At 44.2% G+C, this 24,221-nt stretch overlaps 1 protein-coding gene across 1 annotated transcript; it reads right to left on the reverse strand.

Moving 5' to 3' along the window:
- Window positions 1-18,640: 18,640 nt before the first annotated feature.
- Hmgn2 (high mobility group nucleosomal binding domain 2) lies at window positions 18,641-22,015 on the reverse strand. The gene is made up of 6 exons (XM_059256168.1): window positions 21,792-22,015; window positions 20,939-20,983; window positions 20,747-20,776; window positions 20,398-20,448; window positions 19,912-20,007; window positions 18,641-19,484 (listed from the first exon to the last, which is right to left on the reverse strand). Exons 1-6 carry the CDS (start codon window positions 21,804-21,806, stop codon window positions 19,449-19,451), a joined length of 273 nt encoding a protein of 90 aa, XP_059112151.1. The 5' UTR covers window positions 21,807-22,015; the 3' UTR covers window positions 18,641-19,448.
- Window positions 22,016-24,221: the final 2,206 nt, after the last annotated feature.

The following is a 24,221-nucleotide window of genomic DNA, read 5'->3' on the forward strand; positions in this document are numbered from 1 at the left end:
TACCAAAAGCAATCTAGAGTCAATGCAATCCCCATCAAAATTCCAACACAATTCTTCACAGACCTTGAAAGGTCAATACTCAACTTCATATGAAAAAAACAAGCCGGGCGGTAGTGGCACACGCCTTTAATCCCAGCACTCGGGAGGCAGAGGAGCCAGGCGGATCTCTGTGAGTTTGAGGCCAGCCTGGGCTACCAAGTGAGTTCCAGGAAAGGCTCAAAGCTACACAGAGAAACCCTGTCTTGAAAAACCAAAAAAAAAAAAAACAAAAAACAAAAAAAAAAAAAAAACAGGATAGCTAAAACAATTCTATCCCTGATTTCAAGCTCTAGTATAGTAAGAAAAACCACATGATATTGGCATAAAAACAGACAGGTGAATCAATGGATTTGAATCAAAGACCCAGATGTAAATCCACACACCTATGAACACCTGATTTTTGACAAAGAAGCCAAAATTATACAATGGGGAAAAAAGCATCATCAACAAATGCTGCTGGCATAACTGGATGTTGGCATGTAGAAGAATGCAAATAGATCTGTATCTATCACCCTGCACAAAACTCAAGTCCAAGTGGATCAAAGACCTCAACGTAAATCTCACTACACTAAACCTGAAAGAAGAGAAAGTGGGGGAAAGCCTTGAACACATTGGCACAGGCGATGATTTCTTGAACAGAACACCATGAGCACAGACACTAAGACTGACAATTAATAAATGGGACATAAACATGAAAAGCTTCTGTAAGGCAAAGGACACTGTCAGTAGGCAGCCCATGGAATGGGAAAAAAATCTTCACTAACCCCACATCTGACAGAGGGCTGATTTCCAAAATAGATAAAGAACTTAGGAATCTAGATATAAAAAAAAAAAAACTAAATAATCCAATTTAAAAAATGGGGTACAGATCTAAACAGAGATTTCTCAACAAAAGAATTTCAAGTGGCCAAGATACACTTAAAGAAATGTTCAACATCCTTAGCTATCAGGGAAATGCAAATCAAAATGACTCTGAGATTCCATCTTATACCAGTCAGAATGGCTAAGATCAAAAACACAAATAACAGATTATGCTGGAGAGGATGTGGAGCAAAGGGAACACTCCTCCACTGCTGGTGGGAGTGCAAACTTGTACAGCCACTTTGAAAATAAATATGGCAGTTTCTCAGAAAATTGAGAATCAGCCTACCTTAAGACCCAGCTATATCACTTTTGGGCATATACCCAAAAGACACTCAATCATACACAAGAACATTTCCTCAATTATGTTCATAGCAGCTTTATTTGTAATAGCCAGAACCTGGAAACAACTTAGATGCCCCCTCAACCAAAGAATAGATAAAGAAAACATAGTATATTCACATAATGGAGCATTACTTAGCTGTTAAAAAAAATGACATCAAGAAACTTGAAGGCAAATGGAACTAGAAAAAATCATCCTGAGTGAGGTAACCCAGATCCAGACAGACAGACATGGTATGTACTCACTTATAGGTGGATATTAGTGGTAAATTAAAGGACATCATGCTGTGACCCACAGTTTTAGAGAGGCTGGGTAACAAGGAGGGCCCAAGTGGGGATGTATAGATCTCTTGGGCAAGGGTAAATAGAAGAGTTCTCATGGGTGGACTGGGGGTAGGTGGAGATGGGAGTATGAGGAATCTGGTTGCAGGTAGATGGAGGGAGGGGGGAGTACTGAAAGAGAGGACTGGAAAGGGGGGTGTATTTCAGGATCAGGTAGAAACTTGAGGCATGGGAAACTCCCAGGAATCTACAAAGATGACCCGAGCTAAGACTTCTAGCAATGGTGGATGCGTAGCCTGAACTGGCCATCTACTGTGACCAGGTGGGACTTCCAGTAGAGGAACTGGGAGGAAAGCCAAGCCACACTTTTGACCTACAGTCTTTCTTGCCTATGGGATGGGGGGCAGGGGTAAAGGGGACATGGAGATTGTGGGACTAGCTAACCAATGACTGGTCCACCTCAGACTCATACCAAGAGAGTGAGCCCAAACCTGACACTGTCTGGAGCGCCAGGACCCAGAGGCTCGATGGCGCAGACCCAGGATAGAACAAAACACAATTGGAGAGAGAAAAAAATCTCAACATAACGATGTGTAATTGATATTCTGCAATACTCATAGATTGGGGACTATCCCAACTGTCATCAGAGAGCCTTCATCCAGTAACTGATGAAAACAAATGCAGAGACCCACAGCCAAGCATTGGGCTGAGCTTGGGGAATCCTGCTAAAGAGAGGAGGAAGGATTGTACCAGCCAGGGGGATCAAGGACATCACAAGGGAACCCACAGAAACAACTGACCATAGGAGCTCACAGAGTCTGGAGAAACAGCCGGGGAGCCTGCATGGGACCAACCTAGGCCCTCTATTTGTGTGTGACAGTTGTGTAGCTTGTGGGACTCCTAACAGTGGGAGCAGGGGCTGCTGTGGGATGTTCTGTATGATAAATGTGTTGCTCTGATTGGTTAATAAATAAAACACTGATTGGCCAGTAGCCAGGCAGGAAGTATAGGCAGGACAAGGAGAGAAGAGAATTTGGGGAAGGGGAAGGCTGAGGCAGAGAGATGCTGCCAGCCGCCGCCATGACAAGCAACATGTAAAAGATACCTGTAAGCCACAAGCCATGTGGCAACTTATAGATTAATAGAAATGCGTTAATTTAAGATATAAGAACTAGGGCTGGAGAGATGGCTCAGAGGTTAAGAGCACTGGCTGCTCTTCCAGAGGTTCTAAGTTCAATTCCCAGCAACCACATGGTGGCTCACAACCATCTATAATGAGATCTGGTGCCCTCTTCTGGCCTGCAGGCAGAACACTGTATACATAATAAATAAATTTAAAAAAAAAAAAAAGATATAAGAACTAGATAACAAGAAGCCTGCTGCAGCCATACAGTTTATAAGCAATGTAAGTCTCTGTGTGTTTACTTGGTTGGGTCTGAGCAGCTGTGGGACTGGCGGGGGAGAGAGATTTGTCCTGACCATGGGCCAGGCAGGACCAAAAAATTCTAGCTACAAGGGGCAGTCCCTAACACTTTGGCAGGCTTTCGGGAACCTGTTCCTCATAATGGGTTGCCTTGCCCAGCCTTAATACAAGGGGAGGAGCTTAGTCCTACAGCAACTTGATATGTCATGCTTTGTTGATGCCTGTGGGAGGCCTGAACCTTTCTGGGTGAAAAGGAGGAGCAGATTACAGGGGCACAGAGGGGAGGTCAAGGGAGAGAATGGGAGAAGGGGGTCAGTTTATAACAAAAGGTTAACTTAACACATAACAAAAAAGGTTAATAATTAAAAATCTATACATGAGCTGGGTGGTGGTGGCACACTCCTTGAATCCCAGCACTTGGGAGGCAGAGGCAGGCAGATCTCTGCGAGTTTGAGACCAGCCTGGTCTACAGAAGGAGTTCCAGGACAGCCAGAGCTGTTACACAGAGAAAACTTGTCTCAAAAAAACAAACAAAAAAATCTCTATACATGAGTAATTTTAGTTTACTGCAATATACTCTCTATATAACTTGGATTCAACTCCTATGTGAAAAAAATTTGAAGCCAGGTATGGTGGCACATACCTTTAATTCCTGCACTTGGGAGGCAGGGATAGGTATAGGTGGAGTGTCCCTGTGTCTCAGCAGCTGCTTCCAAATAACAACACAGAAACTTATTATTTATAAATGTTCAGCCGATAGCTCAGGCTTATTACTAATGAGCTCTTACAACTTAAATTAACCCACTTCTATAAACCTACAATCTGTCAAGTGGTGTTACCACTCTTTCATCTTGTACCTCCTGTTTCCTCTCCATGTGAGAATTCACCTCTTCTGGTGAATCCTCTGATTCCACCCTTCTTCCCAGCATGCCCTCTGCCCCCAAAATCCTGCCTAGCTATCAGCCAATCAGCTTTTTATTCACAATGAGAGCAACACATTTTCACAGTGTACAGTACTTCCCTTTGTTGTCTAAATAAAAAAGGAAGGTTTAACTTCAACATAGTAAAATTATATACAATAAAAAGTTATCAAGTAAGAATTACAGTTACAATATCCAGTCCATTTGTATTTGGCAAATTTAGAGAAAATACTCTTTTATCTTATCTTTGTGAGTCTAATGTTTTATACCTAATTTACATTTTATCAAAACTAAGGAAAATTGTAAGTTTAGCTTACAATTTTCTCCATCAATTTAACTCCATCAAAGACCCCAGAAGGGTGTAATGTTACCTGAGGACAAGGACATCTTGCTGCCTGGGCAGTCACCCTGGGTTCTTCTGTAATGTTGGGTTATCTATCTTTGGATTATAGGCCTAGTGTATCAGACAGACTCTCCTGAGAAGCAGGGAATTTTGACAGACTGTCATACCTTGTCTTGGCAAAGTTTGGCAGTTGCTTTCTTTTGTGTCCTGCTGTTCCAGTTTGGACAGTATACTGTCAACAATTGAAGCAAGGGCAGTTTCTTGCCCAGTGGCTAACTTCTGCCATGAAGAAAGTAAACTCCATATGGAGTTTCTTTGATGTTCATCCTCTTCTCTGAAGTAAATTGGTGCTGCCAAGAGCAGATGTGTCTCATTGTCAAGAAAAGTCTTATGCTATTAGACATTTTAAATGACACATTTTGTAGGTCATTGAGTGTTTGAAGACCATCTATCTATCTAAATATATCTGTTTAACCTTGAAAACATATGTAATATGACTATGAGTTTAATTATTATAGATGACTACTAACCTGTATTTCTTAATTATACATTTTAAATGAGATGTATAAGCACAACACCCTAAATAAGAGTAGAAACATACATATAGTAAATATAAGTTTAAATTTGTATTAATAAACCAAAATCCATATTAATTTAAAATATGATTTTGAGATCAATAGTTGTTTTTTGATTAAAGTAGATTCAATAATCTACCCTTTTCCTATCATTCCTGTATCATATCCCCCTTCTTTCCTTTTAAAAGAGATACTAAATTTAACTCTTTTGTTTAGCTTTTTTTTTTTTTTTTTTTTTTTTTTTTTTTTTTTTTTCCGAGACAGGGTTTCTCTGTGTAGCTTTGCTCCTTTCCTGGAACTCACTTGGTAGTCCAGGCTGGCCTCGAACTCACAGAGATCCGCCTGGCTCTGCCTCCCGAGTGCTGGGATTAAAGGCGTGCGCCACCACCGCCCGGCTTGTTTTTATGGTTTTTTGAGACAGGGTTTCTCTGTGTAGTTTTGGTGCCTGTCCTGGATCTCGCTCTGTAGACCAGGCTGACTAACTCATAGAGATCCGCCTGGCTCTGCCTCCCAAGTGCTGGGATTAAAGGCGTGTGCCACCGTGCCCAGCCCTTTGTACATTTTTAAACACACATTTAACCCTTTATACATTTTTAACCCGTTTAGGGAATTTTTTTCTGTCTGGATCTATCTTTACTGAGCATCTGAAACCTTTTCTGTCTGCATGAGCAAAACCCCAAACCTGCCATGCAGCATGCTGGCTGAGCTCGCAGCCCACAGGTGGTGTCTGGGAGCCTCTCTATACCATGGCCCAAGTGAGAGACTGCGGAAACCTGCCATGCGGCTTAGCTTTTGGCATGCTGGCAGCTCTCAGAAGACATGTACTGTGGCCAGTGTGAGAGACACAAGACTAGGAAGCCATGTTTGGCTCTGTTTTTATGTGTTTAGAACTTTTTTTTATGCTTTCTCAGGTCCTATGTGGATATAGGTGCCAGACGTTGGGTGCCATTTGTAGGAAAAGTTTTTTTATGTCTCAGCAGTTGTTCCCAAATAACCACACAGAAACTTATTAATTATAAATACTCGGCTGATAGCTAGGCTTATTACTAACTAGCTCTTACAACTTAAATTAACCCATTTCTATTGATCTACATTCTGCCATGTGGCGTTACCCCTCTTTCATCTTTCACCTCCTGTTTCCTCTCTGTGTCTTGCTGACAAATCCTCTGACTCTGCTTTTCTTCTTCCCAAAGTGCTTAGTTTGGTTCTCCTGCCTAACCTTATCCTGTCCAGCTATTGGCCAGTCAGCTTTTTTATTAACCCAGTCATAGTGACATATATTCACACGGTGTAAAGCATTATTCCACATGCAGGTGGTTCTCCGGGTTCAAGGCTAGCCTGGTCTGCAAAGTAACTTCCAGGACAACCAGGGCTATATAGAGAAACCCCATTTTAAAAAACAAACAAAAAAGATGTTAAAACACCATTTACTTGACTGGTGGTGGTAGTGCACACCTTTAATCTCATCACTTGGGAGGTAAAGGCAGGTAGATCTCTGTGAGTTCGAAGCCAGTCTGGTCTACAAAGTTCCAGAACAGCCAGGAATGTTATACAGTGAAAACCCTGTCTTGAAAAACAAACAAAAAACAAAAACAATAATAATAATAAAAATAATAAATAAATAAATGAAAAAAATTTTAAGTAACAGGTCTTCTGGATAACAACTTTGTCTCAAATATCATGAATTGAAACAAATATCTGCTGGGGATGTCTTTCTGTATGCTGTGAATGTGTGTTGCTCTGCTTTGGTTGATAAATAAAATGCTGATTGGCCAGTAGCCAGGCAGGAAGTATAGCACAGGCAGGATAAGCAGAGAGGAGAATTCTGGGAACAGGAAGGCTGAGTCAGGAGTCGCCAGCCAGACACAGAGGAAGCAAGATGTGAAAGCAGAACTGAGAAGAGGTACCAAGCCACGTGGCTAAACATAAATACTAGTCAGTGGTAGGCCTGAGCTAATGGCCAAGCAGTTTTAATGAATATAAGCCTCTGTGTGTTTACTTGGGTCCAAGCAGCTGCAGGACTGGCGGGTGAGAGAGATTTGTCCTGACCATGGGCTAGGTGGGACACAGGAAAACTTCAGATACAAATATCTGTTCTTAAGTGTCCTCAAATTCATTGAACCTGCATTTTTCAAACCAGAGATGATGTCATCTGATATATGCAAAAATTCTAATAATTTTGCCAATTCTAGTTTATACTTTGAATAGAGGAAGAAGCCTAAAAAACTCCATTTAAAAAGCCATGGCAAAAGTGACGCCAAAGCAAAACCAAACAGGAGAGGAGACAATAGAGACCGTCTCACGGAGGAAGAGGACACAACAGAGACCGTCTCACGGAGGAAGAGGAGACAACAGAGACCGTCTCACGGAGGAAGAGGAGACAACGGAGACCGTCTCACGGAGGAAGAGGAGACAACGGAGACCGTCTCACGGAGGAAGAGGAGACAACGGAGACGTCTCACGGAGGAAGAGGAGACAACGGAGACCGTCTCATGGAGGAAAAAAAGTCAGCCCAGGCCCCTCCTGGTTTAGGGCTGCTTGCCTCTCTGGCCAGATTTTGATGCCAACCTGACAGTCTCGAGCAGGGACCAGCATCCCTAGTTCGGTCTTCTGATTAAAATATAACTGAAGCCGGGTGGCAGTGGTGTACGCCTTTGATTCCAACACTTGGGAGGCAGAGCCAGGCTGATCTCTGTGAGTTCAAGGTCAGCCTGTGCTACAGAGTGAGATCTAGGACAGGCACCAAATCTACATAGAGAAACTCTGTCTCGAAAAACCAAAAATAAAATAAAATATAACTGAGAAAGACCAGCAGAGGTTTAATGCCATGAGGCAGGATCTGGCCAGAGTTTGGGAAAGACGAAAACTGCAAAAATCTATATTAGTCTAGATAAAAAATGAAAAAGCTAAAGAGTTGGAGCCACATCCACAAGCACAAAAGCTTGAGGTGTTTTGTTTGTTTGTTTGTTTTTTTCCGAGACAGGGTTTCTCTGTGTAGCTTTGCGCCTTTCCTGGGACTCACTTGGTAGCCCAGGCTGGCCTCGAACTCACAGAGATCCGCCTGCCTCTGCCTCCTGAGTGCTAGGGTTAAAGACGTGTGCCACCACTGCCCGGTGGTATTTTCTTTTTGGTAAAGCACACAGGCCCATCTGAAGTCTGTCACTGTCACTGTGCCTAACAAGCTTCTCCTCTGCCCCATGGGTTACTTCTTTGTTATTTTTACAAAAAAAAAAAAAAAAAAAAAAAAAAAGACTTTTGCTGCAGACATTGCCAGAATGTTATATGAAAATGATGTCTAGGTAGACTTAGATATCCCTAAATATCCATGAAATTGTCATCCCCTGAAGAGCTGATAAATACCTCAAAGGTTCTCGTAGAATTAGGGTTCTAAACCCAGAGTCTAGATGAAAAAGGCTAAAAAGGGCTCCGAAGCAGAACAGTAGGAAAATGATGGAAAAGGCCAAAAATATGAAGAAACTGAGAGGGGAATGAGAATTTCCAATGCAGGTCCACAGGGAGCTCTAGAGCATCATAAAGTCTGTCTGGCCTTGAAATATAGACTTGGACTTCGGTAATACACACAAGCCTGTGGCCAGCTCTACACAGTACATGATAGGGTGAAGGCCTGGATACTTGAATGTGCAGGTTCTGGTTCGTAGCAAATTATGCAAAAGCTAAGGACTGCCTTGGTGATATTTTATTTGTATTAAAATATTATTTGTATGTTAATAAATAAAGTTGCCCGGGGGTCAGAGCTATTAGCAAGCCATAGGAAAGCAGGGCAGTGGTGGCGTACGCTTGTAATCCCAGCACTTGGTAGGCAGAGCTGGGTAAGTCTCTGTGTGTTCAGGGATACAGCCATTATTGGATACACATGCCTTTAATCTCAATACCAATCATGGAAAACCTGGAGGCCTATACAGACAGGCCACGAGGAGGTGGTCATGTGGTTGGGTTTACAACCAATGAGAAGGCAGAACAGGAACTCTATATAAAGACTTTAACACAGGGGTAGCTCTGGTTCGGAGAGGTAGGACCACTGCAGGAGGAAGGGTAAGATTTTAGCTCTTAGCTCTGACCTCTTGGCTTTCTTCTTTGCATTGGTTCTGTGTTTCTTATTTAATAAGAAGGTTGGTTACATCTACACTGCCTCCTACTGCTGGATGAAGGCAGGGTATCACTGGCTGCTGTGTTTCCTATTCAACTCTATCACATCCTGAAACCCCCACCACCAAGTCCAACCTTTCTCAGGGCCAATGTTGAAATGAAAAAGGTATTCAATTTAGAGCTGAGTTTGAATCCTAATATTATAAAAGATACTGTTATAAAAAATAATTAAGACATGCAAGTTAATAATCACCTTATACTCCAAAGCTACACAGAGAAACCTTGTCACCAAAAACAAAAAACAAAACAAAACAAAAAAGAGTTACCTTATAAGTAAGCAAATTCTTGAGTTTTTTGAGACAAGAGTTTTTCTGTGTAGCTTTGGAGCCTGTCCTGGAACTCATTCTGTAGACTAGGTGGGCCTTGAACTCACAGAGATCCGCCAGCCTCTGCCTCCTGAGTGCTGGAATTAAATGTGTGTGCCACAACCGCCCAGCTAATAACCAAATTCTTAATATATTCAGAACTATGCTTGTAATCATGCTGGGTACCAATGTAATTTATTTACAGGAATAAACTTTGTTTAGCCTCCTATATATACTTGCAAGTTTAAACCTAAAGCTAACAACTAAGAACAAGTAAAATTTATTTAAATCCATGTATGTTAATAGATGGCTCTCGGGGCTGGAGAGATGGCTCAGAGGTTAAGAGCACTGCTTGCTCTTCCAAAGGTCCTGAGTTCAATTCCCAGCAACCACATGGTGGCTCACAACCATCTGTAATGAGATCTGGTGCCCTCTTCTGGCCTGCAGGGATACATGCAGACAGAACACTGTATACATAATAAATAAATCTTAAAAAAAAAAAAAAAAGACCTTTAAAAAAAAAAAAAAATAGATGGCTCTCAAAAATTTTCAGCGATCCGCTGAATATGATATTTAAAATGTTTAATAAAAAAAGTTTCCTATGATAGACAGATATGCCAGATCCTAGAGGTGCCCCATAAGTTCTCCGAGAAAGACAGATGGGCACAGACCTGGATTGTGATGATACTAACCACTGGAAAGAATTGCCCCATGCCTAGGCTGCTGCCAAGGCCCTGCCCAAACTGTTGGGTTGACTGCCCTACTCTGCCTAAGTAAAGGTAGGCCAATTTTCCCAAGTTCCTCCTCCACATGAAAATCTCTCAGACCTTCTGGATCTGGGAGTTGAAGGCCTATGTTCAATGCTGTCCTGTGTGACAGCTGAAGACTGACCTCTGTCCCCAATTAACTACCCCTGGAGCCTAGTGTAACCATCCAGGTAACCTGTAGCTAGAGTTTTCCTGCCTGGCCCATAGACAGGACAAATCTCTCTCACCCGCCAGTCCTGCAGCTGCTCAGATCCAACCAAGTAAACACACAGAGACTTGTATTATAAACTGTATGGCCGTGGCAGGCTTCTTGCTAACTGCTCTTATAATAATCTATAAGTTGCCACATGGCTCATGGCTTACCGGTATCTTAACATCTTCTCATAGCGCGGCTGGCAGCATCTCTCTGACTCAGTCTTCCACTTCCCAGAATTCTCCTCTGTCCTTGTCCCGCCTATACTTCCTGCCTGGCTACTGGCCAATCAGTGTTTTATTTATTAACCAATCAGAGCAACACATTTAATATACAGAATATCCCACAGCACTTCCCCTTTTCTTTTTTTCAAAAAGGAAGGTTTTAACTTTCACATAGTAAAATTACAGATAACAAAACAATTATCAAGCAAGAATTACAGTTACAATATCTAGTCTATTTGTATTTGGCAAAATTAAAGAAGAGATCCTATCTATCTTATATTTGTGAGTCTAAGGTTTCATATCTAACTTATCTTTTATCATAACTAAGGGAAATTATAACTCTAGTCTTCAACTACATCAAAGATCTCAGAAGGATATAACATTTCCTGGGAAATGGGAAAAGGACGCAAGCAACTTTCGGGAGTCTTGCAAGAGTAGACAGAGAAAGCTGGCAGTCTGGCCAGTCATCCAAAGTTCTTTTGTAAAGTTGGGGCATCTGTTTTCAGCCCACAGGCCTAGAGTCTCTCAGTCACTTCTCTCTGTGTCCTGTAGAATGCCTGGCAGTTTCCTCTGCGAAGCAGGAACCTGAAGGACCATTTTGCTAAGCAAAGTTCAGTGGTCACCTTCCTATGGGTCCTGCATGTCCAGTTGATCAAGCAGTCCAGGCAAGAACAGTTTCTTGCCCACAAGGCTTCTTTTGCCAAGAAGAAGATAAATTCCATATAGAATGTCTTTGATGCCCATCTTTCTCTCTGAAGTAAATCGGTGCTGCCAGGATCAGATATGTCTCATTATCCAGAAAATCTAAATTTTTAAAAAATATTTTAAATGCCATATTCTGTAGGTCTTTGAAGTGTTTGAGGATTACCTGTCTATCTGAAATATATCTATGTATACCTAGAAAACTTAACATGGTACAAGTTTGACTATCATAGAAGACTAATTATTAATCTGCATTTCTTAATTATCCATTACAATCTAAATGAGTTACATAAACATAAAACTTCAAACGAGAATAGAAATATATATACAGTATAACAAAATTAACTTTAAATTTGTATCAATAAACTAAAATCCATAGCAATGTAAAACATTTTAAACAAGTTGCTCTTTAAAAGTAGATTCATTAATCTACCCTTTCATCCTATCATATCTTTATCATATCCCCTTTTCTCTTTAGAAAGAGATTGCATTTATAATCAACCTGATTTAAATAAAAATATTGGTTTTTCTCTGTCCCACACCAGAGGACTCTTCTGATATGGGCCAAAGAATCTCTTAACCTTTTTCTTTCTTTCTTTCTTTCTTTCTTTCTTTCTTTCTTTCTTTCTTTCTTTCTTTCTTTCTTTTTTTTTTTTTAGCAATATGTTTGGGTTTAGAGAAGGAGTGAGCCAATTCCATCTCCAAAGCCAGCTTGGTATATTTGGGAATTTGGGCGTAGCTTCTCTTACTACTTCCTGCTTGGGGGGGGCTGTATCTTATGGAGACATAAAAAAAATTTTAGGATTATGGAGTAGTCCGTGAAGGTATATCTTCTGAGCCAGTTGCCTTGAAACCGTTCTGGATGTTGGATCATCAGGGCCATGGTGTCATCAGAGACCTTTCAGGGGGTCTTGGCTGGTCAAGCCTGATGTATCTTAATCTGGAACAAATCCATAGCCTCTGGCTTTCTGTGGAAACAAAAGCAGAGCCTCCTTTCCAAAGCAACACATCCTTATATCCAAATTTTGAAGTCAAGGTTCCTTTGAAATATACATATTTGTTTAACTCAACAGCTTTTACAATCAAATGTTTTTCTGCAGTTAAAAATCCCAAAGACAACACAATCCAGATTCTCTGTGTAATATCCATCTTTATGTGGCTTATTTTTTATACTAACTTTACTGTCTCTTTAAAAATTTTATTTATTTATTTATTTTTTTTTAAATTTTTTTTTTTCTTTTCAAGACAGGGTTTCTCTGTGTAGCTTTGCACCTTTTCCTGGAACTCACTTGGTAGCCCAGGCTGGCCTCGAACTCACAGAGGTCCGCCTGGCTCTGCCTCCCGAGTGCTGGGATTAAAGGCGTGCACCACCACCGCCCGGCAAAAATTTATTTTTTAAAACTATGTATTTCTTTATATAACTGTATATATCACCTTTTTTGTGTCTTTCAAGCCTACGTATATTTTATACCCATTGTAAACTATTCCATCTGAATCTGTCTTATTGTGAACCTATTGTTTTAAACTGCAGCATTTCTAAGACTGAAACTGCCACTGTGGCTGCTGGCTCCGCCCATCTCAGCTTCCCAACATGGCGGTGGTACAGTTTACCGCCAGCTCTAGGTCTGAAGCCATATGTACCATCAACTATCAGAAGCAATTCTATCAAAGCAACATGTAGCCCAGAAACCGCTTTTTTTTTTTTTTTTTAACTAGTGAAAACTATATCCAACACACAGCATAGCGCGCAGCTTGGAGACACCTCTGTGTAACATGGCATAGGTCACGCCTGCACGCACACCACGAACCCGCAACAGAGTAGCACAAACCCACCAGGCTGCCACTAACTTGAGATAAATAGGAAGCTGTTTTTAGCTCTGTTTTACAAATCTTTTTTCTTAGGTTTTAGGTGGAAACTCTTGCCAACCCATTGGGTGCCATTTGTAGCTAGAGTTTTCCTGCCTGGCCCACATTCAGGACAAATCTCTCTCACCCGCCAGTCCTGCAGCTGCTCAGACCCAACCAAGTAAACACACAGAGACTTATAAACTGTATGGCCATGGCAGGCTTCTTGCTAACTGTTCTTATAATAATCTATAAGTTGCCATGTGGCTCATGGCTTACTGGTATCTTAACATCTTCTCATGGCGTGGCTGGCAGCATCTCTCTGACTCAGTCTTCCACTTCCCAGAATTCTCCTCTCTCCTTGTCCCACCTATACTTCCTGCCTGGCTACTGGCCAATCAGTGTTTTATTTATTAACCAATCAGAGCAACACATGTGACATACAGACCATCCCACAGCAGTAACCATGAGTCTCTTGTCATTTAAATTGATACATAGGCCATTGGGATTAAAGTTTCTGCTATAAATGATCCTTCTCAGATCTCTGAGGGTGTTGACAGCTAACTGTATCTTTATCAATTTAGCAGCAGCTACCTGGTCAGTGCATTTCATATATAAAAACCAGGCTTTCCTTTTCTAGAGCTATTAGGTCATCTGAGGAAAAAGATAAACTCACAGGCAGGTTTGCCTGAACAGGCTTCGTATTCAAGGATAAACAGATTTCAGATGTAACTTCTACTATTTAAAGGAACTTGCTTAGCAAAGACTGCTCTCAGAAACCAGCATTTATAATATGTCTAATGGTAAATAATTAGATACAAAAGTGTAGGGTTTATATAAATTATAAAAATCTAAAATAAATTATAAACATCTAAGGATATAAATCCTAGATAAATTTCAAAGGTCTAAGAAAATGATTTAAGATACATAAATACAAGTTACTCTATACTATTATACTATGACTTCAAAGGTTCAGAGTTTTAAATCAGTGGAGTTCTGGTAAGTTGATAAAGCATTGACTCTTATCAGTCACAAGCTCAAGATTTTAAATTTCCTTTGGTTGTTTTAAAGATGCTTATCATCCTGCTAAAAACATCTCTGTCCAATCTATTTCTCCAGTCCTCTGGAAAGGAAAAAAAGAATGCTTGTGCTTTTTTTTTTCTACCCAAAGCCATAGCTTTTGCTGTGGCTCAAAGGCACGAGTCTGTTCTAGTTGTTTCACAGTCAAGTGTTACCTGATTTTCCTACAACATGGATTTCAATATAGGTTACAAACAATGTTAATGCTAGTATAACTAGAAGTTGTATATGTTTTGTAAACTAAAAATATTCATATAAGCCTCAGGGAATTGAGGAAATCATAAATTTGGATCCATCTCTCAGGTCAAACAGACTCAGTGCTGGGTAGTGGTGGCGCTCACCTTTAATCCCAGCACTTGGGAGGCAGAGGCAGGTGGATCTCTCTAAGTTTGAGACCTGCCTGGTCTACAGAGTGAGGTCTCAGACAGTCAGGGCTACATAGAGAAACCCTGTCTGGAGAAAGACAAAACGAAAGAAAACAAACGCAGAGTGTAAGTTTCCCTACTTGCCTATTCCTGAGGTTAGGATCTCTCTCTCTCCCCTGGACTTGGTACTCCTCCCCTCCCTCACCTACCAGGACTATGTGCCTGGAAGCTTAAAAGAAAATGTAATATTTTTCTTTAAGTTCCTTAACTTTAATTTCTGTCCCTAGTCTACAACTATGTCTGCAAATTTCCACTTGGCTGGTACACACAATCTAGGAATCAGCTGTAGACTACAAAGTGCCCCAAACAGCTACAAGTCTTGGACTTGATGAAAGCAGATATAAACCATTCTAGCCCACATGATTGCTCCCTGTCTCTTCAGCTAACCAGATGCTTCTGATGAATACCCAATTGCCTGAATCCCCTCCTAGCCTTTGACTAGCATTCTAGCTTTGATGGGCCCTGACAATTTCAACAGGAAGTAGTTACAGAGGAGAGTACATAACCCCTTATTCTTAACAAAGGCTGGAGTGGTAGATCCAAAGGAAAATCCCTGGTAAAGGGGGCAGAGTGACTGTACATATAACCAGCTCCCTCATTAACAGAAAGGTACCTGTTGAAAACCAAATAGATCAAGAGCGCTAAAATAGTTCTACAATATGATAGGGCATTCAACCTGCTCTATGCAGAACAAAAATGGCTTTAAAAAATTATCCTTCTTATGCTAAAAAATTAGTCTTCTTATGCTAACCAATCAGACATAATTAGAGAGACCATAGCCATGATACAAATATTGTCTCTCTCCAAATAAAAACTATTCTGATACTTGCCCTACCCCCAGCATTATCAGCATATAAAAGTAACTGTTCCCTGCCAGGCGGCGGTAACACACACCTTTAATCCCAGCACTCAGGAGGCAGAGCCAGGTGGTGGATCTCTGTGAATTTGAGGCCAGCCCGGTCTACAGAGCAAGATCCAGGACAGGCACCAAAACTACACAGAGAACCCGTCACAAAAACAAAACAAAACAAAACAAAAAAATAACTGTTCACTATTAAGGATTTGAAAGAGACACATAAGACAAGGTGGAAATGATGGACCAGCCTGACTCCATCTTAAGATTAAAAGCCACTGCCAGGCAGTGGTGGCACACACCTTTAATTCCAGTACTTAGGAGGTAAAGGCAAGCAGATCTCTGTGAGTTTGAGGCCAGCCTGGTCTACAAAGCAAGTTCCAGGACAGCCAAAGCTGCACAGAAAAACCCTGTCTCTGTAGACCAGGCTGGCCTTAAACTCAGAGATCCACCTTCCTCTGCCCCTCAAGTACTGGGATTAAAGGTGCGTGCCACCACCATTCAGCTAAAAATATTTTTGAATTAAATATTAATTTAAAAGTTTTAGGACACTGGGTAGTGGTGGTTCAAAACCCCAGCTCAGGGGAAATGAGGCCAAAGGTCAAAGTGTGCCACTGGATAACAACAGAGGGAGAATCACACGAGCTAAGAAACTTTGGTGTTGTCATGAGGTATCTCCGGCAGCCAATGGAAAAGGTCTAGAACCATTTCACAGGAGATGGAATGCTTGAACTCCTGAGCCACACACTATGTAAACACAACACATCAAAGGACTGTGTTTAAAAGTACAACAATAGAAATGTTTTGGAATACACAGGTGTAAACCTTCTTGACCCTAAATGAGGCCATTGTTTCTTAGCTTTTCTAAAGGAAACGGCAACCAAAGGTAAATAAATCGTATCTTCACCAGAACAAGTTTTTTTGTTTTGTTTTGAGACAGGGTCTCAACTATATAGCTCTGGCTGTCCTCAAACTCATAGAGATCAGCCTGCCTCTGCCCCCAGAGTGCTGTAATTAAAGGCTCACATCTCTACATTGGCTTAAACAAAATTTTTATGTGTGGTACAGGGACTGAACTAGAACCTTAAATGTAGTAGGCAAGAGTCTACCACTGTGAGTCACATCCCCAGCAATAAAATTTGCTTTCCAAGGACACTCTCAGCTGGGCATAGTAGCTGACCACTGTAACCCAGTTATAGGGAGGCTGAGGCAGAAGGAGCAAGAATTTGATAGCAGCCTGGCTGCACAGGGAGACCTCATTTCATAACAAACAGGCTGGGCATGGTGCAAAAACCCTGCAAAAAACCCTTCGATGCACTCTGGAAGTAGAGGCAGGATGAATCAGAGTTCAAGACCGTATTGGGCTAAATGGGGGCATGTGTTTCAAAGCATCAAACACACCCCACAGATATGGCAGCTTCTGCCGTAATCCCACACTTGGCAGGCTCAGGCAGAATTGCTGCAAACTGAGGGCAGACTGGACTACATAGTGAGTTCTACTGCAGAATGAGACATCCTGTAAAAAATAAAATAGCCTATAGAATGAGATAGTCATAAATTATATAAGGATTTAAAGTCCAGAATACAAAGCTCTTAACTGCCAGTATAAAAACAAACAAATATGGGCAAAGGATTCGAACAGAGGCATTTAAAAAGATACACAGTGAGGCTGAGGCTATGGCTCAGTTGGTAAGGAGGAAATTAAAAAAATTAAAAAAAATATTTTTTTTTAAAGGCTGAGATTGGTTGCTTTGAGTTGGGAAAGATCCACCTTTATTAAAAAAAAAAAAATCTTGTTTGCATATTATGTCTGTGCACCATGTGTGTGCCTTGGTGTCTGTGGAGACCAGGAGAGGATATTGGATTCTCTGGAATTGGAGTTAAAAATGTTAGGTGTTAGCAGGTTGTGTGTGCTGGTAACCAAATCTGCATCCTTTGCGTCACTAAGGGCTCTTAACCACTGAGCCATGTCTCCAGCCCTCTAGGGGTTCACATTTTGCTACTGAAATGGTTTTCATGTGGTCACATCTGGTCTTCAACTCATGTAGCTTAGGATGACATTGACCTCCTGATCTTGACTAAGCCTCCCAAGTGCTTGGGTCATAGTATAAAAGTATAGCCAAGTAGCACAGGGCTACATCCAGGCTTTAGTTCAGCACAGGCAGACACAGGTGGTCCACTAGGCCAAGCTATAGGATTAAAATTCAAAGCTCAAGCTCAACATACTTACCCCAATCATTTGGCAACAGGTGACCAGAACAGAAAAACCCCAGCCAGCTATGATATATGGAGATGTCACTTTATAAACTCCACCCTAACAGTAACCATGCAGACAGCCCACAGATCCCCTCTAGAATCGTCTCACCAGTCAAAATGAAGTGCCCTTTGAATAGAAGTCTGAGATTCTTAACAATAGTTTGAAACTCACTTCATTGCTCAGTATGTTTATTGACAGTATGTTTGGGCTAGGCGGTGGTGGCGCACGCCTTTAAACCCTGCACTCTGGGAGGTGGAGGCAGAGGCAGGCGGATCTTTATGAGTTCGAGGCCAGACTGGGCTACAGAATGAGATCCAGGAAAGGCGCAAAGCTACACAGAGAAACCCTGTCTCGAAAAATCCAAAAACAAAAACAAAAAACCCAGTATGTTTATAATCAGTATGGTAAATTTAAACTATGGTTTCTCATCTTAGTTTCTTCATTCAGAAAGTTCAACACACTTAGCACCCACTGCCTCAAAATACCCATCCCGAAGCTTCAAGAGCTAAACTGTCAACTTGATCTTTTGACAAGAGGAAGAGAATGAGGCAATTTCTGTAGTCTCCCAACTTATTTCCCTCAAATATAAGCCACATGAATTCTGTGAAACAAGTTCAAATCGAAGCCACAAATCCATCAGGTCTGTATTTCTATACCTTTCGACCAGCAAAAGTCTCTACTAACATTGTTGCAGGTCAGTAGTGGTAGACCATATTGATCTACATGGTCAAACACAGGAGCATTGCCCCAAGAGACAGTCAGCAGATTGTCTGTTAATGTTAATCAGCGGGGTGTCCCGCTGTTGGTAACCAAACCTTTGACTTGCCAACCTTTGCGCATACTGTAAGGATCGCCAAACACTTCAAGAACCATTTCCCTGCACCCACTCTCCTCAGTCTACTTCTGGGACACACACCCACCTCCACTCACAACTGTGTTTGGGAGACTGACTGGATCTAAGACCATTCAATCAAACCAAGAGAGCTGGAAACCAGGTTCCCCAATGCTGGAAAAAGATCAGAGGCAGCATTCCAAGCCAAACTGTATCCAGCTTTATTAAAGATACTTTCCATAAACAATCATGGTTTTTCAGGCAGGACATGGGCAGACAGTCATTAACAGTATACAAGAACTTCCAAACTCCCTTCTTGTATAGACTACCAAAATCAGAAAGCCACTATAAAACCCAATGAGTCTTCATTCGATGCTTTGAAAAGGGGGAGAGCTTAGAGTGAGGGCTGACAGTTCACATTGAGGATGTTGTTTAACAACTTTTCACAAGCCGACCCTGACTTTCAGGAAACCAAACGAACACGGCAGAATTATCAATCTGAAGATCCACAATCTTTTATAAAAGGAACTGCTGCTCTTTTGAGGACACAATGATACAACTGCAAAGTCCAGATTGCCTGATAGACCGGCAAAACCAATTTTGGGGGTCAGGTTCCAAAAGGTCTCTGGTTTGAAGGGAGTTAAGTCTATGTTGATGGTACAGGGGAGGAGGACACAGAAATGAATTTAGAGTTTCCCACACAAGGTATTTTGTGCCATGGTGGCCCATATGTCAACACCAGGACGTCTCTCCTGAGAGCCAAGAGGAGTCTTTCAAAATTAGCAGGGAAAGATGTTTTCCAACATCAACCATCACCAATCCACCTTGGAGACATTTTGTTAGTGACACATGTTCCTTCCCCCCTCAAAACAATGAAGTGTTCTGTGTGCTAACAACATAGCTTAAAAAAAAAAAGTAAAACAAAATTCTGCATTTTTATAAAACTTGATAAAAAATAGTATTTCAAACTGTACAGTCACCAGAAGTACACAGTTATCAAAAATGCACACATTTCACTTGGCATCTCCAGCACCTTCAGCTTTTTGTGCCTAAAAGAAAGAGAGATAAAGTCAACACATAAATTAAAATTTATCTTTGCTTATAGTCTATACATGGTATCACTGTTTCCATGATAAAATCTGGGTTTCTGGGTACTTAAAAACACCAAGACTGCACTTCAAGAATGGCACTCATCAACTTTACTCAATCACTCCCTCCACTGACCAACTAGGGAAGATCGGAAACCCCAAGGTCACTTCCAGTTTTAAAATTTCACACTGCAGCATGAGGGACACTTTGGGACAGGCCAACACAGCAGTGCCTTTGAGACTGTAATACAGTTTTAGAACTGAGGATTCAGACAGGAGGAAAGTCACACCCTACCGGAGTGATCCAGATATAAGGGGTAATAAACAATTTTGTAATCAGTGACTCATTCGACTGCATACCCAGTGGAGAGCAAGGCTGCAACTGTACCTGGTCTGTTTTGGCGTCTCCGTTTTCTGCAGGATTATTCGCATCCTTCCCGGCATCGGCCTTCCCCTTCTTCCCCTTGGGGACCTTCTCTCCCTTCTAAAACCAAGGGAGGGCGGAGAGAACAGTTCTTCATTTTGTACACCAGGATGTAACCTACCAAGTCCTGCAAAGCAGGCCTGCCTATGAAGATACACCCCTCCACTAGGCTAAATTACAACTTACGTTGCTCAGCATACAACGTTCTTTAAATGTAAGTTACAGAACACAATAGCTAAAAATACTCTAACAGTCAAGTGTAGTTTTCTGGAATTCGTGCCAAGGATGCCAACATGACAAATATCAGGAATAAGGCTATCAAAAGAACTTACAACATCCACTGATGGAGTCACCATTATGTTGAATTAGGTTAAGGTGGTGAAGGACAGTTCTCTTTCTGCGAAAATTACCAATCTAGTATTAGCACCACGGTCTCTGAGTCCCGCTTACCTTTGCTGGGGCCTTTTTAGGCTTGGGCTCTGGCTTTGGAGGAGCAGGTTTCTTATTTTGGTAGGCAGAGGGGAAGAGGAAACTGTTAGTACGATGGACCAGAAGAAACAACCCCCAAACCACAGCTGGGAAAGGCCCCCTCACTGGGACTGCCTTTCTTTTACAATCTAGAAGTGAGCTTCCGCTTCGGTCACAACCATCACAACTCAAGACAACGGTAAACTCCAGATGTGCAACACCACAATTTACTCAAAACCAGCCACAAACTATAATTCAGTGAAACCAAAGGGACCCCCAAAATGTTTCCCAACCTCAGGGTAAGCAGGGAGACTTCAAAGTATTCACTTACAGCAGACAACCTTGCAGATCTTCTCTGTGGCTATTAAAATAAAAACAAAGTCAGAAACATAAGCACGAGTTTCACACCGGTTTTTTACGCATTAAAGTGAACAAACAAAACAACTTCAGGGCAACTTCCAGACCAGGGGCTGCGGTCCAATACCAAATACTACCAAAGGAGCCCCGTGGCGTTAAGACTCACCTCGTCCTTCACCTTGGCTTTATCTCCTTTAGTATCCCCTTCAGCCTACAAAAAAAAAAAAAAGACCGAAATTTGTAACCTCGGAAGTAAATCTCAGTCATCGAGAACTTAACAGAAAGTGACACCACGTTTCGAAGACGTATCCATTCAGTTTCTCTTAAAAGCAGCTTCAGTGGGGATGGAGCCCAACTCCAGCCGGAGGCGCGCACGGAGGACTCCCGCAGGTCCGCCGTGCAGCGCGGGAGATGCTGGAGCGGGGCCGGGGAGCCGGCGGCCGGCGCCACCAGCCAGGCAGGAGCAACAGCTGCAGATTGTGCAAACAAACCCCTCCGGAGGCGGAGCCCGGCGCCGTTGCTATGGCAGCCGTCGAGGGCGGGAGCTCGGGGAACTCGTGGGCGGCGACGCGCGGCCCCTGCGCCGGGAACGTGGGCGGCCGGGGGCGGAGCCACGCCGCGGCCCCGCCCCTCGCGGCGTCAGTTTTTTGGCGGCAGAGCGCCTCCCCGCCCGCCCAGCCGAGCGCCGCCTTCCCGCCCTTTCGGGTTTGAATCGCCCGCTCGCTCGCCCGCCCGGAGGAGGGGAGGGGGCCGCCGGTGGGGGAGGGGGCGCGGGCGGCCGAGAGGAGCGGGATAAACAGCTGCCAACATGGCTCCTCCCGCCGCCGCCGCCGCCGCCGCCGCCGCCGCTCCTCCAATATGGCTTCTGGCGCCCGCGGGCAGCGCGCCGCGCAGGGTTCGCCCGCGGCCCGACTCGGGCTGGAACCCCGCGCCGCGCCTGCTCTCCCCGCCGAGTTGGGCGCTCGAGGCGAGCGGTGGCAGTGGCGGCGCCTGGGCGCCCGCGCGCCCGCGCCACGTACCTTTCTTTTGGGCATGGCGGCGGCGGGGGACGTCGGCGCTGGACGCGGGGATGCAGCGGTGCGCGGGTTTGGTCCGTCCGGGGGTCGTTCTCGCTGCTTCTTCACACTGCTCGGGCTCCGGGGGGTTTATAAAGTTTTTATAGCGCTGGGAGCCCCGGACCGGTTAGAACCGGATTTCACCTCCCGCCGCCGCTCATTGGCCCAGTTGGGGTCACGTGGGCGGGGTTTAAACTCACCTCCTCTGGAGTGAGGAGGGGGTGTAGGGGGAGGGGGAGCGAGACGGCGGCGCGCCTTGGGGGAGGGGGCGCGGTGAGGGAAGGCGCGCGTCGGAGGCGATCGATGAGGGCGGGCGAGGCGGCGGGCTCGGGGTTCCGCTCCCGCCCGAGCTGGCTTTTGCAAACTACCAAGTTCCTTCCACCTTATGCAACCCTGCTGCCCACTTCTCCCAGCCGTGCGACACTGGGCACATCTCGGCCGCTTCCCTTCCTGCTCCCGCTGGGGCCCCGAAGAGGGGTTTGCGAGGCCTGCCCGCGCCGCCCAGCTCCATCGGCGGCGGGAGGCGCGCCGCTTCGGGCGCGGGCGGCAGCCCCGGGGGCCCCGGGCTCCGGTGGGATGAGCGCGAGGAGGCTGGCTTGGCGCAGTCGGACGTGCATCCTTCCGAGCTGCCACCTTGGGGAACCCCTCCGTGCGCCTCACCTGGAAAGCAGTCCCCTGGAGGTGGGGGCACGGGCTTGAAGTGGAGACTCTCCTCCACACAGGGGAGCCTTTCGGGTACGGCGGGGCAGGTAGGAGCTGTCCTTTCAGCACCTACTGCTCAATCGCCTCCCCAAACGCTAAACAGCCCCCCAACATCGGTTGGGTGGCTTCCTTAAGTCCCTGCACGTCCGGCCCCCTGGACCCGTCACAGAATGGTGGAGAAAAGCCGCCAACACGGTCTGCGAGCACTCCCCTCCCCCTAAGCCCTCTGGGTCTCGGATAAAGCTAGCCCAGCTGCCCCCACTCGACAGAGGCCACCAAACCTGGGCTTTGCAGATGCCACAGCTGGCGAAATCCCTCCCAGTACACTATCATGCCGGCTTGCTTTCGCTTGCGTGAGGAAAAAGCCGTTGAAGGAAAGCGCCGGAAGATTAGGAAACAAGTAGACGAACAGGTGTGATGGCCAAGGGGCCCTTCCAGTGCACCCCAGCCCAAAGCCCAGCGTTCTGGAGCTAGCCAAGCGCCCCGGAGGGAGGCTGCTAATCGCAGAAGCAAAGCAAGGCGTTCTCTCGTTAGTTACTAAACAAATCTTACATCTAAGAATTAAAAAAAATTCTATTTGACACCCAGAACACAACCGGCTAAACATCTGCAACAGGGTGTTTGGCGCTTAAGTGCAAAACACACAAACAGGTCCCACCTTATTTTTTGAGGCAAGGGTTGAAGCTAATTTGCAAACCTCCAAATCAAGCATTCTGCAGCCTTTGCTTCTGGGCAGCAATGGATCTGCCTCTTCTTTCCACTCCCACAGTGCCTCCTGAGGCAGCCCCCACCCCCACCCACCCCACCCTGTGCACCTTTCCCAGAATACAGGTCCCCAGGCTGGAAGATACCTTCCCCATTAATCACCTGTACTGTACTCCAATCGCAAGAGAAAGTCAGCCAGGACTCAACAGCCATGCTTGCGGGGCAGATTCCGTTTGCTGCCTCCAGCCTCTCATTCCCGCCTTAATTGTAGGGCTCTGCATTATAGCCACATAATTCATGCCTCCCTAATTAAAGCTGTCAACAGCCTCATTGTAAAGCTGGAAAATGTACAGCACCTGCTCTGGGGAACTCTGTGCCAGGGACTGGTTTTGGGGAGTGCCAGGTGTATAGGGGGCCTTGCCAAAGGGTGCACTGATTGGCTTTTGGGTGCACTGTCAGGCTTTCATACTTGATTCTGGGAGGAACAATGACGGCCGAAAGGTCACCAATGACAGGTATCTAGGCACAAAACTGGGTGTGTGTGTGTGGGGGGGGCAAGGCAAAGAAAGTTAGAAATCTCAGAGTACATTTAATGTGCCTTCTAACAGCCCACCCCTTTCTGGGAGAGAGGTGCTGGGGACAAGGTTTGCAGACAGAATGAGAAACCCAGAGTGGCATTTGGTCAGAGTTCCTGGCTAGTATTTACTGCTCTGGAGGCATCTGAAGCAGAATAGCTCTGCAGACCTTTCTTCAAAGGTAGGTAGTTACCTCTCCTCAACCCTGTGGGGTGGCAGGGAATCTTGCCTCTTCCTGTAAGTAGGTGTGGGCCCTCACAGGCTGAGGGCCTGCAGTAAGCTCTGCCATGATGAGAGTAAATTGTCTCAGGACCCACTTGGGGAGTCAAGCCAGAGAGCTGTGAGGAGGAGCCTTGAAGCTTGGGAGCAGGAATCAGTTTGAGTTGGCAAGGGAAGGACAGTCAATCAGGAA

This window comes from Peromyscus eremicus, chromosome 2 (genome assembly GCF_949786415.1).
Source record: "Peromyscus eremicus chromosome 2, PerEre_H2_v1, whole genome shotgun sequence".
NCBI lineage: Eukaryota > Metazoa > Chordata > Mammalia > Rodentia > Cricetidae > Peromyscus > Peromyscus eremicus.